Here is a 12,594-nt window from a genome sequence, read left to right on the forward strand (position 1 = left end):
TGGCCCAAGATCAAGTTCCATGACCGTATTGGCCAATCATATCGCTCCCATACACCTACGTCTCCACATCGTGCATGGTTTTTGTGTTTATAATATATCGCGTAACTTGTTTAAAGTATACAATAGGAATAAAAATTCAAACATCTGAGCCATCTCCAAGCAGCACAAGGACGGAAAACCCCCAAGCAAATTGTGGAGACCTCCAACTCGTAGCTTCGTGGAGCGCTTCAAGCATTCATTAGTCAGTGGAAGGCGCGATGCGGGCAGCGCATAGCGGTACCCCAGGCGACTGTGGACGCACGGAGATACATCCTTCGGGGTATCCAGCTAGACACCGTCGGGGGGTCCAGAGACACGGCACGATTCATTTTGAGGTACTACTGTACCTTGTGGGTGGCATCACCCATGCCTTGGGGTCCCCGTTGCCGTGCTGGATGCGCGATAGAAGGAATTCAACCGCGCGGTGGCGCTGGACCTCGATCGATTGGATGGCCGGCGCCGCCTTGTCCGTGTGGTGCCATCTTGGCAATTCCAGCTCGATGATTGGCCGGTTTCACGTCGACGTTAGCAATCTACTTGAATGTGGGGAATTCGCGACGGTTCAAGATCGAAGCGCAGCCACGGCGGATGTCGACGCGCAGTAAGCTTGGCACGCGCAATAGCGTGATCCTGGACATCCCCGCTGCCTTGGCCACGTCCTACGGCAGCCATGACAGCGCGGACGTGAACTTCTCCGAATACTACTACGCGCTAGTGTTCCCCAACACGCCGCACGATCTGGCCGACGTCGCCGGCGAGCGCATTTCGTTTGCCGACGCGAAAACGATCATTCGCGACGTCACGTGTGGCGGCGAAGCCAACAAGGCGCACGCCGTCAACGAATTCATCCAAGCGTGGGTTGACAAGTTCCGTTCTGTACCTCCCATCGACGTCGACACGATCCCGGTCGGGTACTTCCGCGAGGTTTGACAGTCACGACTGTCCTCCATACGACTCACGAGTGCGTACATGCCGTAGTTGATGCGCAACATCGTGATCCAACGACTCGAGTCCCTCCCGGGTATCTCTTTGGTGACCTTTACCTCTGCGTCCACGATCGACAGGTCGGCACAACTACAACCTGGCGACGATACCACAGATGCCAAATACATTTACTGCCTCCTGCGAGTCAGCCGCGAGCTCTTATATCGACAAGCCGACCAAAGCAACATCCTTGTGCCGATCTGGCCCGAAATCGACCCGGGGAGCGAGGTATCAACCACCCAGTAGTGGCGCCAAGTCTATGATGGATGCTTCCCTCGTTGCGTGTAGTACTGGGACCTGCACGGTCCCGAGTCCGTCTGGACCATCGACGAAGCTGAACGAGAGCTCAATCGCATGTTCCTGCAAGGAGAGATCCAAGCCGACGAGGCCCAACTCTTTCCCAACGAGTCGCCTGCGATGGTATCGAGGCGTATCCACGCCATACAGCGCATCGCGGACCGGACGATTCAAACGTGCTATCGGCCGTCGCCGCACATGTACTTTGCCTTTCGGAACGATCCGGCGTTCCAGTATTTGTACCGCCACGTCGAAAGCTGCCAAGCGAGCATGCCATTTCGCATCGTCGACAAAATCCGAGTCACAAAGGACCTGTTGGACAGTGAATTCAACTGTGACCTGCTTCGGAAGCACAACTTTCTCGTGCACCACATGTGCGTGCACACGCGGGACCCGTCCGACGAAGATGAGGTGACTCTGGATATGCTGTGCGAGCAGTGGGGTAGCTTCACAGCGTACTGGTACGCGTGGGGTCACGGCCGGTGCCGCCATGCCCTCGAGGTGTTGTATTATCAACCCATCGACCTCATTCGGCACTACTTTGGCGAGCAGCTGGCACTGTGTACGAGTCGTATCGATCACGCCATGAAAATGTTAGTGTCGCTGCGTGATGTAGACTTCGCCTTTCTCTCGTTCTATGCGGCCAACCTGGTGCCGTTGGTCGCGTTGGGGCTAGCGGCACCGCTGATGAAGTTTGTGTTGCACGGCGCGCACCTTGTCTACTACAACACAGCCCTCGCCGTCTTAAACTGTTTGTACGCGACCCGATTGCTGCGAAAGTGGAATGTCCAGGAGAAGTGGTATGCCTGCATCTGGGGCATGGAAGACGTCGCGTTCGACAACTCGGTTCGCGCCGAGTATGTCGGTGCGATTCGCATCAGCCCGGTCCACAACCTCCCCGAAATCCACGCGCCAGCGTCGACGCAAGTACGCCTCTCGCTTTCGAACGGACGCATCGACTTGACTCGTATGTAGGGCTTGCGGCGCGTGCAGAGCTCGGTGCTGCTGTGGACGGCGATTGCCGCCGACGGAGCACTGATCTATGGGGTATTTGCCCTCCAAGCGTACGTGGAAGCCCAGCTCACGAGCCACTCGTTGGTCGTGTACTCGTACATTGCGATTGCCGTTATCATCAATCTGTCGCAAGGTCCCTTCCACGCGGTCAGTTCAGACTTGTGCCAGCAACACAACTCGAGGAATCACCCGTTGCGGCAGGTGGTTGTGTTCCTGAACGACTGGGAAAACCATCGCACCAACAACCAGTACGACGTGGCCCTCACCGTCAAGTGTACGAGTCGACCCGCCACGTCGGCGTTCCTGAACGAGTTGGTGTCCTAGTCACGACATTTCAAACGCTCAACTACTTTGGGCCGATCCTGTTTTCCATGTTCTGTAAGCCATACGTGTTTGGGTGCAACAAGACCAAGCTGCCAGCGCTGGATGTCGCCGCGTGCGCGAGCGAGACGGCCAACCTCCTTCTCGTCGTCCTTCTCTTCAACCTCGTTCTGTCCGTGCGGGACATCTCTGGTCCGTTGATCGACTCGATCGCGCACGCGTATCGCTCGCGGCATCCATACGCGACGCACCTTCAACCCGCCTACGTGTACGCCTCGACACGTGGTCATGCCTCCCTTGACGCATTATCGGTAGACAACCCACGCTGGACGGCGAGATGGAACTGGAACCGTACGACGGGGTCCTCGCAGACTATGCGCAAATTGCCATCACGTTTGGCTTCGTGGCGTGGTTTGCCGCCGCGTCGCCTCAAGCGGCCATCATTGCGTTTGCCATCACGTTGGTCCAGGTCGGTGTAGTTGACTCGACCGTGTGTCGTTCGGGAGAAGGAATTGAACGAAGGGTGGGTAGATCCGCGTCGACGCGTACAAGTTGTGTTTTTGGATGCAGCGACCGTATCCTGTCGCCACCGCCTCGATTGGCGGGTGGACGACGTACTTTCAAATGATTTGCTTGGGCGGCGTCGTTGTAAATGCGGCGACGGTCGTGCTGGCAGAGATGCTGACCGACCAAGCGCACATGACGTGGGATGCGATTCCAACCAACAACTGGCTCGGTCATTTGTTCTCTGTGACGATCTTCATGGCGGTGCTGTACGCGCTCGCGTTGTTGATGACAGTGCACGACGCCGACGACCGCGCCAAGCTCCACCACATCAAGAGTTTGGTCAAGCGGCAGGAGTACCTCCGCAACGTGTATTTGTATCAACTCACGCATGCAAAGACTTGCGCCGCGAGCTGCGAACGGCCGCGCGGCGACATTTACTTGAACGGTATGGACGTGTCCGATTGTCTGCATCAACGTCGTATCACGTCGCTTTGGTGCACAGGGGTGTATAGGTACATTATCAGCGGCGACGTGGACGACGGGGACCAAGTGGACGAGCTGCGGGAGGAGCTGCACATGTTGGAGCGCGCGATTCGCGTGGAGCATCCCGATGAGTCCGACACGATCGGCACGTTGCATGTCGTGGTGGTCGGCGCCAATATCTTGCCCGTCATGGATCGGTCGACGAAAGCGCTGGACGGGTTCGTCAAGGTCAAGGTCAAGCTCGGTGACAAGGTGTTTCCATCCAAGCACAAAACCCACGTGAAGCGGAAGACTCGAAGTCCCGTGTGGAATGCCGCGTTCGAATTTAAGCTTGTCAGCTTGGCCACGTTGCTGCATTTGGAAGTGTTGGACTGGAACATGGTCGGGAAAAGCGAGCACGTTGGCCTGGCGCTGATGCCGGTCTCATGTGTCTTGCCGACGGCGACCGATTTTGACGACGCTGCGATCGAGGTACGAAGGCATGACGTGTGGCATGGATACCTCCATGGACATGACTTCGACGTAGGGCGCATGCGATATGGTGGCGGTGGATATCCCCCTTGAACTCGGCGAAGGGCTTTTGGAATCCATGGCCAAGGACATCCCCAAGTTCGGCCGCCCTGTCATCAACGTTAGCATGGGAGTCAAGTTGAATGCGGTGAGTTCGCCGTCTCCCAAAGTGAACACGTCCCGAATTGTACCGTTGTAGCAAGGATGCCTCCACCTGCGCCATCATAACCGCAAGCTGCGGGTCCAAGAAATCCTCAAGGAAATGCAGACGTATTTGGTGTGGAAGAGCGACGACTAGCCCGTGCACGACACTTGCGGACGCTTCCCGATCACATGAACAATAAATAAAAGGTGTTAGCTACGCCGCGTCGACTTCTCGACGATGGGCTACGGGTTCGCGTAGATGGTGGAAATCATCGTGGTGGGCAAGGTCGTCATGGCGCACCCGTCGCCGGTGTCGGTCGGTTCGAGGGGTAGCCGCCGCTGCAAGTACAACAAACAGAGCACGGGAAAGACCGTCGGAACCAAATTGGACCATACTTCGTATGGAAGCAGCGGCATGTCGGCGAACCCGGCGACGCCAAACACGGCCAAGAGGTTGAACGTGAGTCGAACCCACGTCGTCAGCGTGATCACGCTAACGGACAGCACCAGCTTAACCATCGAACGCTGGACATTCTCCTGCGACACAAATCGTTGCGACTCGAGCAACCGCGACCGGATCTTTAGCCCTTGGGCCATGAGCAAGAAAGTCGTCGCAAGAAAGATCAAGCTCCCAACAACGACCAAACTCGCGCACAGCGCGCTCCTGTAAAACGCGTCCTCGCCCGCCGTCGTGTCAGGAAAAGACACGATGCTAAAGCATGTGACCGCTGCCCATGCCAACACCCCAACGTTCGCCACGATCACGATAGTGCGAAGAGGACCGTGGTCTGCCGGCAGGCGGCCGATGGTTCTCCCCGTCGAGGCGACTGCGGACCATTCAACGCAAACGTACGACAGCGCCATGTTGAGCAGCAGCATACCACACAGTGACGTAATGAAGGCCATGATCCACATCTCGGTCGTCGGTGCGCATATGTACACTATGGGCTTTGGCATGCTGAAGAGGACTACCATGAGAAGGACAACATGGAAAACAACCCGCGGGGTGCCGCTGCTGTGACGGATGTGCAGGTAGAGGCGTGAAGCTGTCGCAAGGGCGAGGATCAAGTACAGCACCAGGCAAAGAATGCCCGTAATCTGGAAGTCCGTCACGGACGTCGCCACCATCCCCGACCAAAAGTGCCACCCCGCCACGAACCATGGCAGAGGCGTGGCGACGGTATAGCCAGTACACTCTGACATCATCTGGAATAGATTTTGTCTTATATAATTCATTTAGACATTTTCTCCTTTATTGCATTTATTTTTCGAGTAATTTTTGGAGTCTGGAACATGCGAACAAGTGGGGTGACATCCTCGTCGTGGCCGTCAAAGAAGTCCCTGCCAGCGGCACTTGACGGGGCTGTCTGTTTGGAGCCGCTCCTGCAAAACCCAGCAAAGGCGTTGTGAAAGCCTGCCATCGGCCTGAACGTTGACGTGGCCTTGGGGGCAGCTATACGTTAGCACTCGGTTGTACGAAGCATATCCGCCAAGTCACTGTGGCCGAGGAAATCGCGTACTGACGTCGGCACAGCATGACGCAGTTTTTAATCCCATCGCTCAACGCCGACAATACAGGCTTCCACGAAACAATCTCTATCGTGCATGCGTTTCTAAAAGTTACACTGCCCACGAAGCGCGGCCCGCCCCGACCCAGGGAAGTTGCTCACCCGCGGCAAATTACCACTCGATGTTCCCGGTTTAAAAGAAATGAAGGAATCAATTTTCTATCATCTATGTTACATAACGAACCCGAGCGCGCTCGCTAACGACGGTCAGCGCCGAATCCACGCTGCACTTCGCATGATCTAGTCGAATCTCAACCACGGCATCTGCCCCACAGAACGTGACGTGCACAAAACATATCGCCGTGGCGCACACTGTGTGGCCTGTTCCAGCGATCTCTACGATAAGAACGACTGTCGCCCAGGTGCCCGCGTTGTCCTTGTGGCGGGCCGGAATTGTGTTTTGCCTTCAAACAACAGCATGAATTGCACCTCTATTGCCTATCGTGGCTGCCACCACCTTTTCTATACATTGCGTTCTGAATCGTCATGCATCAACCCTCAAGGCGTGTCTGGTTTCGGTAAAACGGGTCGAACCATCGTCAGACCGTCCCAAAGCGGTAGAACGAAGCTGTGCGTCCGCGTGTCGCTGGCCACGCGCTGGTTGAACGCCGCCAACTTGGCGGCAACTTTCTCTTTCGGGTGACCTTGGCCCATGGCGTGGTTCACGACTTGCCCCCGGAACAACGTGTTGTCAAATACAACGAATCCGTGCGGCGTCAGCAACTGGCGGTCCAAAATGGCTTCGTACAGCGCCGTGTAGCCGGCTTTGTTGCCATCGACAAATATAAAGTCGAACTGACGGTGGGCAGCCGCGAGGGACTCGACGACCTCGAAGCCGTCTTGTAGGCGCAAGTCGATCGGGATGTTGGCTGTTTTGAAGTATTGTGACGCCCACGCATGCGCTTTGGGATCAATGTCGCATGTGACGAGATGGCGCGGATCCGGCAGGGCCAACGCCATGGCGAGGGCAGAATACCCGACAAAAGATCCGATTTCGAGCACGGACGCTGCGCCGGACGACTTTAACAGGAAGTGCAGGTACGCCGCAAGTGCTTCCGGGATCATTTTGGCTGTCAAGTCCTGTGACCAGTCCCGATCTATCGCTGATCGCAACGCGCGCAGCTGGTGGAGGGTGTGCTTGTCCAAGGAGCTGGTCGTGGCCACAACGTACTGATAGAGTTCCTCGGAAGGTTGTACCGAGTATGACGAGAACGAGCGGTGACCGCCGGACGGGGTGCGGGCGGGAGGCCCGGGCCGAATGCGTCCGTTTGGAACTAAGTGGTGCTGGAACTGGTACGCGTACTGTTGAGCAAACGTGCGCCGTTGTTCGCGCGACTGCTGGTCCATGACGTGCTTCATGTTCTGGCACCGAAGGGAGCACGCTCCGTCAAAGGATATCGCGCAGTTGGCGCATTGCAAGATTAAGCCGTGGCACATGGTGTTGCTGCAGTTGGTGTGTGTATTGCATGGCTGCCCACACGTGTAGCAGTGCGCGAGGACGTCGTCCGTGATGGCTGTGTTGATATTCGACAACCGCTGGTCAAACACAAAGTTGCGGCCTTTAAACTTGGATTGGATGTCGGTGTGCTGCTTGATAAATTGCGCGTAGTGGACAATACCGCCTTCGAGCCGCTTCACGTCCGTGTACCTACAGAAAACGTTGCCGTGAGAAGAGAACGGCAGGGAGGATGGCAGCTCGCACCCTTTCTGCGTCAAGTACGCGCCGACTTTTTCGCACCGGATGCCGCCAGTGCAGTAAATCATGCAAGTTGTGTCTGTGGGTGTGTCCTGCAGCATCTCGTCCAACGTGGCAAACGTTTCTTTGAACGTCTCGACCATGATGCGCTCGGCATGGTCGAAACGACCGACGTCGTGTTCGTAGTAGTTGCGGCAATCGAACACGCGCTTGGGCCGAGGGTCGTCGAGGGCGTCGTGCCATTCACGTGGAGAAAGCTCCTGGCCACGGTTCGACATGTCCAAAGGAATGTTCAAGCCGTCGTTGGCCAAATGGGACCGGACACGTACGTGGAGGGTGTGGAACGGCTGCCGATCGTTGTTTTCGTCGTTGAGTTCGCCGCCGGAATTGAAAAACACGCCGTGGAAGAGGGGATGCGGGTGGCTCTGCAAGTACGATCGAAAGATGGCATGCTGCGACACGGGTACCGTGATCTGGGCGTTGATTCCTACTTCAGCAATGTAGACGCGGCCGAGGACACCCATCGCGCGCCATTCCTGCAGCATGGATTTCCGCAGATGCGGCAGGTCCACTGGATTCACCGTCGCGTACTTGTAGAAGGACAGGTACTGCTGGTCTTCGTGGGCAAACGTAATGGTCGAGTGGTCGGTGCCGGGTCGTGACCCCAGCGGTTGTGCATTCGGCGACGCGGCCGTCGAGAAGCCGCGACATGCTCCAGCGCAGTTACTCCGCGGCAAAGCTTGAATGGAAACAGCCTTATGGATCTGGTCACGATGCCGCCATGGGTGCGCCAGGCGGCGTGGCAGGGCCAACAACTTGCGTGGCAGCATGGCAAGTGATGACTGGCGCAAGTTGGGCTTCAACGTGGTGCATAGATGTGCCACAATCCCATGACGTGATTGGCGGTTTCAAGACTCGTTATGATTGGACAAAACATTTCAAATAAATTTTTTGATTGGCTCGATTCAAACATATACTTGCTTTTGATTGGCGCAAACCTGTGAACCAAACGATCCCACCGCAGAACAGATACCCCTGGTCTTGACGCCGTAGGTCGAGGAAGAAGGAAGGTCCGCATGCGTTTGACAGCTGAGCTCATCTTGAGCGCCCGTGCGCACATCAACCCTCTGCGGGAGCGAGAGTTGGATCTTCGCGGTACGCCACGCATCGGCTACGTTTGCCGGAAACACTGCTCATCAGGACGGCTTCATGTAGGGTACAAAATCCCAGTGTTGGAAAACTTAGGGGCGACCAAAGTACGTGCGATATGTGCACCACGGGACTAAACCCATGCTCCCTTCCAGGACGGGTTCGACTGTCTGGACTTGTCCGACAACGAGATCAAAATGCTCGAGAACTTTCCCCGACTCAAACGTCTGCGCATGCTCCTTCTGCACAACAACAAGGTCCATCGCATTCAAGACAATCTGGCCGACTCGATTCCCAACCTGTCCGTCCTTCTCCTCACCAACAACAGCATTGCAAATCTCACGGACGTTGACGCGTTGCGCTGCTTTGATCATTTGGATATCCTTTCGATGCGTGTGCTCCCATTTCTTTCTGCTGTCGAGTTGTGCAGTTCCTTAACCCCCTAGCACATACGTTATCTCTGGTCGGCAACCCTGTCGCACGCAAGTCGTACTACCGCGAATATGTCATTCACACCCTGCCCAACTTGCGCGTGTTGGATTTCAAGAAGGTTCGCCCCGTCGAGCGCGAAGAAGCGGTCCGCCTCTTCAACTCCCTCGCTGGAAAAAAGATTGTGGAAGGATCCGTAGAAGAGTCCACTCATTCCTCAGACGATACCGCACCTGCGTCCCCCCCAGCAGCTCCAGCGGGACGACCCTCACTGGCGCAGCTGAAGGTACATGTTCATGTACCTGGGATCCCACAGTGCTGACCGTCTGCTCGCCAGAGCGCCATTGCGCAAGCATCATCGCTCGAAGAAGTCAACCGCTTGGAAGCTCAAATCAAGGTGCAGTTGGTCATGCACAACGTTCTTTTGAGTGCCTTGACTCTTGTGCGCAGGCACTATCACCACCTCGAAACCACCAGTCCCCCCCTCCCGCACACACAGCACCCCCGCCAGCTCGCACCACGTCTCCTCGAAAGCCTGTCGCGGCATCTCATGTGACGTCTCCCCGAAAAACAGAGCTTGCTGCTGCCGACTCTGTGCAACACGAAGTTGTCGTGTCGCCCAAAGCCTTGGTCAAGCCCGAGCAAATTCCGCTTCCACCCATTCCATCCCCGAAGCGTTCTCCGCAAAAGACTGCGGTGGATGTACCGTCCGACGACATGGAGGTCGACGAAGCTCCTCGTGCTGCCGTCCAAACGCCGGTGAAATCCCCGGCGAGCAGTCGCGCCAAAAGAGCGTCGACCCCCGCGTCCTCCATGAAAGTCACGGAACTTCGAGACGAGCTAAAGCGCCGAGGACTGCCCATCAAGGGCAACAAGGCCGAGTTGGTCGCGCGACTGGAATCCGCGACGGCGGACGAATAGCTAGTTGAAAAATACCGCCGTGTGTCAAGATCAGTGCAGCGAGTCTTTACTTTGGCTCCGGGCAATGGATTTCGCACGGGCGCGCCTGTTTTCGTCCACAACGGGAACTAATCTACCGCCGGCACAGTCGCCGTGTTCGAATGCATACATGAGCGGTACCCCTGAGTCAATTGTGAGCAATCGCAGAGCGTCTAGAGTGGGGTCATACCAGTTGGGGCCAGCAGGCGGCATGCTTCCGGTTTGACCTTCTCGACGTTCATTTGGGCCAAGTACTCTTCGTCGTCTAGGCCTTCCAGCACCTTGATGAGAGTCCGAATCACAAACCCATGCGTGGATACGAGCACGTTCTTGCCCGAGGCCAACTGGGGCAAAATGTACTCGCGAAAATACGGCAACACTCGGGCCTCGACGTCGGCGCAACTTTCGCCGTTCGGACCAGGAAATTTGATACGATACTCGTTGCGAACAATGGCGCTGATGTGGGGCGGATGAGAGGTGCTTGGAACCCCTTGAAGCGAACCAAAGTGCCGCTCGTTGAGCGCTGCCGAAACGTACACAGGCAGGACAAACTGTGTCGGGTTGGGCTCGACGAGGTCGTTGAATTCTGGCGCGGCCAGTGGTGAGGAGTGGACGACGATCGGCGTCTTGCCGCTTTCATGGACAGACAGCGCTAGCGACACCTGCCAAACGAGATGGTGACGCCACGATGGAACGACAGGACGGGACGAACTGTGTTGCGAGCGCGATCCATTTCGGAGCAAAAGACAAGATCCAACGGAATGTGTTGCAGCGCTACTCCTGCTTCCAGCGCCTCTTGCATCCCAACTTCGGACAGCGGGACGTCCACCGTACCAGCATATCGCCAGACAAAATCAGGGCGCGCGGGTTTTCGGTTCCACACCGATTGCCCATGGCGCATCAACACGAGAAGGCCAGAACTTCGGGGATCCTTCTCCAAGTACGTCAAGCGTTTGTCCACCCGTGTGGTTGCAATATCGCCACGCGCACGGGGATCGGCTGTGTTGGCAATCTCCTACATGTGATTCCCTCGCACGGTGAAATGAACGGCCTCAAGTGCAGCGGAGTGAGGGCGTGTGTTACGTACGGCGACATTCGCGTGGCCAACCGGTTTGTCCTCCTTCGGCAACGAAGTCTCCCTCTTCTGGCAAACTCGGAGCAGTGTTTGCACCTGCAAGGCGATGCACACGCCGGCCACCACGAGCGCGGCGTCTCTCAACATCGAGGGGTGGATCGCGCCGTTTCGTCACCACACCTCAATTTTCATATATCCTATGAAACTCGATATTTAAACCTCTATCATACGATATATCCCTATTTTGGATAATCCGGCTCCGAAATGCAACAGGTGGATATACTCTATTTATCGATACTTGAACCTTTTGGGGGCGCAAGTCGATGACACCCACGAAGGCCGACAACCCAGCCGACGACATGGTGTCGCCAGTGGAGGCGGCGATGTGGCCTTTGCGACCTGGCGATAATTGCCGCGATGCGGTATAGAGTGCACCCATGTGGTGTTCCATGGTGCCAGTGCGAGCCGTTTTGCGGAGAACACGAAAATAGTTTGGTATCCGGATACGATGTTATCCGAACAACTCCCACAGAATCAGGTGCAGTGTTCCTTGACGATGCTGGCCATGGACAAGACCGCGGGGGCGACCAAGTGGAACCATCCACATTCCCTGGTACGATCGTGTAGCTGTCACGCGTTTGGGGCTTCGTGGAGGTCATGGCGTGCATCTTCGTGTACCGATGTAGGAGGGGGAGAATACTGTTCCACTGTTTGAACGGGAACGGCGGCAAGACACGCAGCTCGTTCAGCGTTTGCAAGCGGAACTGACCGAGACAAAGCGTCAACTGGAAACGCAAACGAGGCGACAGAACGACTTGGAGTACGTGAACGAAGATTTGGAGCGCCGGCTCGAGTATGAAGCCCGCGAACGCATCAACTTGGATGCTATGAAAGCCGAAGACGAGAAGCGGTGGATGCAGGAGCGATTGCAACTGGAAGAGGAGCGCAAGGTATGGGAGCGCAAGTGGGATGACGAGTGCAAGCGAAAAGCTATCGTCGAAGAGCGTTTGCGCCGCGCCGAGAAGGAGCTGTATCGGATGCACCAAAAAAAGTACGACATTGAAAAAGCCGTGCGTCGCGAGGAGAGCGAAAAGCGAAAGCACGAAGTATATATCGTTCGCTCGATTGAAAAAGACAACAGTAACCTGTACCGCCCACGCCAGCCATCGATGCCTCCCGGTACGTCCACCGCCGCGCCACCCCATGCCGCGAGCTCGACCTATTTATCCATGCCACTTTCGTCGTCCTCTGGTGCATCGATGCTCAATCCGAGGGATTCCAAGCCTGCTGCTGTTCGACAACGTCTAGCTTTGAGCTCCGCCATGGACTTTTTCGGCTTGTAACCACCATCAATGTATCATGAGTCTCCTTGTCGGCGATTGTCTTCGTGGGGATCTCCAGCCGCCAACGAACTGCAAACCCAGTGGCAGCGCACGATT

At 56.3% G+C, this 12,594-nt stretch overlaps 6 protein-coding genes across 7 annotated transcripts; 3 read left to right on the top strand and 3 right to left on the bottom strand.

The window, feature by feature from the left end:
- Positions 1-627: 627 nt before the first annotated feature.
- Positions 628-5,456, top strand: H310_07554 (hypothetical protein; the record flags this gene model as incomplete). Its single annotated transcript, XM_008872950.1, has 11 exons — positions 628-963; positions 1,018-1,251; positions 1,312-1,882; positions 1,937-2,247; positions 2,296-2,608; positions 2,659-2,923; positions 2,971-3,124; positions 3,187-3,607; positions 3,665-4,116; positions 4,172-4,303; positions 4,355-5,456. 11 exons carry the CDS (start codon positions 628-630, stop codon positions 4,451-4,453), a joined length of 3,288 nt encoding a protein of 1,095 aa, XP_008871172.1. The 3' UTR covers positions 4,454-5,456.
- Positions 4,435-5,479, bottom strand: H310_07555 (hypothetical protein). Its single transcript, XM_008872951.1, has one exon. The coding sequence runs from the start codon at positions 5,425-5,427 to the stop codon at positions 4,543-4,545; it is 885 nt and encodes a 294-aa protein (XP_008871173.1). The 5' UTR covers positions 5,428-5,479; the 3' UTR covers positions 4,435-4,542.
- A 573-nt stretch (positions 5,480-6,052) lies between these two features.
- On the bottom strand, positions 6,053-8,410 carry H310_07556. Of its 2 annotated transcripts, XM_008872953.1 has the most exons (3): positions 7,893-8,410; positions 7,570-7,823; positions 6,053-7,515 (listed from the first exon to the last, which is right to left on the bottom strand). In XM_008872953.1, the coding sequence occupies exons 1-3, from the start codon at positions 8,391-8,393 to the stop codon at positions 6,366-6,368; spliced, it is 1,905 nt and encodes a 634-aa protein (XP_008871175.1). In that variant the 5' UTR covers positions 8,394-8,410; the 3' UTR covers positions 6,053-6,365. The 2 variants fall into 2 exon arrangements, with proteins under 2 accessions (XP_008871175.1, XP_008871174.1); XM_008872952.1 differs by having other exon boundaries at positions 7,570-8,410.
- Positions 8,411-8,582: 172 nt separating this feature from the next.
- On the top strand, positions 8,583-10,226 carry H310_07557 (hypothetical protein). Its single transcript, XM_008872954.1, has 6 exons — positions 8,583-8,718; positions 8,779-8,819; positions 8,868-9,090; positions 9,162-9,427; positions 9,479-9,538; positions 9,592-10,226. The coding sequence occupies exons 1-6, from the start codon at positions 8,640-8,642 to the stop codon at positions 10,060-10,062; spliced, it is 1,140 nt and encodes a 379-aa protein (XP_008871176.1). The 5' UTR covers positions 8,583-8,639; the 3' UTR covers positions 10,063-10,226.
- Positions 10,036-11,321, bottom strand: H310_07558 (hypothetical protein). Its single transcript, XM_008872955.1, has 4 exons — positions 11,168-11,321; positions 10,793-11,095; positions 10,271-10,742; positions 10,036-10,223 (listed from the first exon to the last, which is right to left on the bottom strand). Exons 1-4 carry the CDS (start codon positions 11,300-11,302, stop codon positions 10,093-10,095), a joined length of 1,041 nt encoding a protein of 346 aa, XP_008871177.1. The 5' UTR covers positions 11,303-11,321; the 3' UTR covers positions 10,036-10,092.
- Positions 11,322-11,693: 372 nt separating this feature from the next.
- H310_07559 (hypothetical protein) lies at positions 11,694-12,586 on the top strand. Its single transcript, XM_008872956.1, has 2 exons — positions 11,694-11,768; positions 11,842-12,586. The coding sequence occupies exons 1-2, from the start codon at positions 11,712-11,714 to the stop codon at positions 12,496-12,498; spliced, it is 714 nt and encodes a 237-aa protein (XP_008871178.1). The 5' UTR covers positions 11,694-11,711; the 3' UTR covers positions 12,499-12,586.
- Positions 12,587-12,594: the final 8 nt, after the last annotated feature.

Source organism: Aphanomyces invadans (assembly GCF_000520115.1).
Source record: "Aphanomyces invadans strain NJM9701 unplaced genomic scaffold supercont1.14, whole genome shotgun sequence".
Classification (NCBI taxonomy): Eukaryota; Oomycota; class Saprolegniomycetes; order Saprolegniales; family Verrucalvaceae; genus Aphanomyces; species Aphanomyces invadans.

What these genes read in the sequence shown, in the direction of transcription:
- H310_07555 (XM_008872951.1), bottom strand. Translation starts at nt 5,427, where the DNA reads ATGGTGGCGACGTCCGTGACGGACTTCCAGATTACGGGCATTCTTTGC.
- H310_07556 (XM_008872952.1), bottom strand. Translation starts at nt 8,393, where the DNA reads ATGCTGCCACGCAAGTTGTTGGCCCTGCCACGCCGCCTGGCGCACCCA. An exon ending in GCGTACTTGACGCAGAAAGG is followed by an intron (nt 7,516 to 7,569) that starts GTGCGAGCTGCC and finishes CGTTTTCTGTAG; the next exon opens with GTACACGGACGTGAAGCGGC.
- H310_07557 (XM_008872954.1), top strand. Translation starts at nt 8,640, where the DNA reads ATGCGTTTGACAGCTGAGCTCATCTTGAGCGCCCGTGCGCACATCAAC. An exon ending in GCGAGAGTTGGATCTTCGCG is followed by an intron (nt 8,719 to 8,778) that starts GTACGCCACGCA and finishes GGCTTCATGTAG; the next exon opens with GGTACAAAATCCCAGTGTTG. An exon ending in GCTTGGAAGCTCAAATCAAG is followed by an intron (nt 9,539 to 9,591) that starts GTGCAGTTGGTC and finishes TCTTGTGCGCAG; the next exon opens with GCACTATCACCACCTCGAAA.
- H310_07558 (XM_008872955.1), bottom strand. Translation starts at nt 11,302, where the DNA reads ATGTTGAGAGACGCCGCGCTCGTGGTGGCCGGCGTGTGCATCGCCTTG. An exon ending in TGGATCGCGCTCGCAACACA is followed by an intron (nt 10,743 to 10,792) that starts GTTCGTCCCGTC and finishes CTCGTTTGGCAG; the next exon opens with GTGTCGCTAGCGCTGTCTGT. An exon ending in CCGCCTGCTGGCCCCAACTG is followed by an intron (nt 10,224 to 10,270) that starts GTATGACCCCAC and finishes CAATTGACTCAG; the next exon opens with GGGTACCGCTCATGTATGCA.
- H310_07559 (XM_008872956.1), top strand. Translation starts at nt 11,712, where the DNA reads ATGCTGGCCATGGACAAGACCGCGGGGGCGACCAAGTGGAACCATCCA. An exon ending in GGAACCATCCACATTCCCTG is followed by an intron (nt 11,769 to 11,841) that starts GTACGATCGTGT and finishes GTACCGATGTAG; the next exon opens with GAGGGGGAGAATACTGTTCC.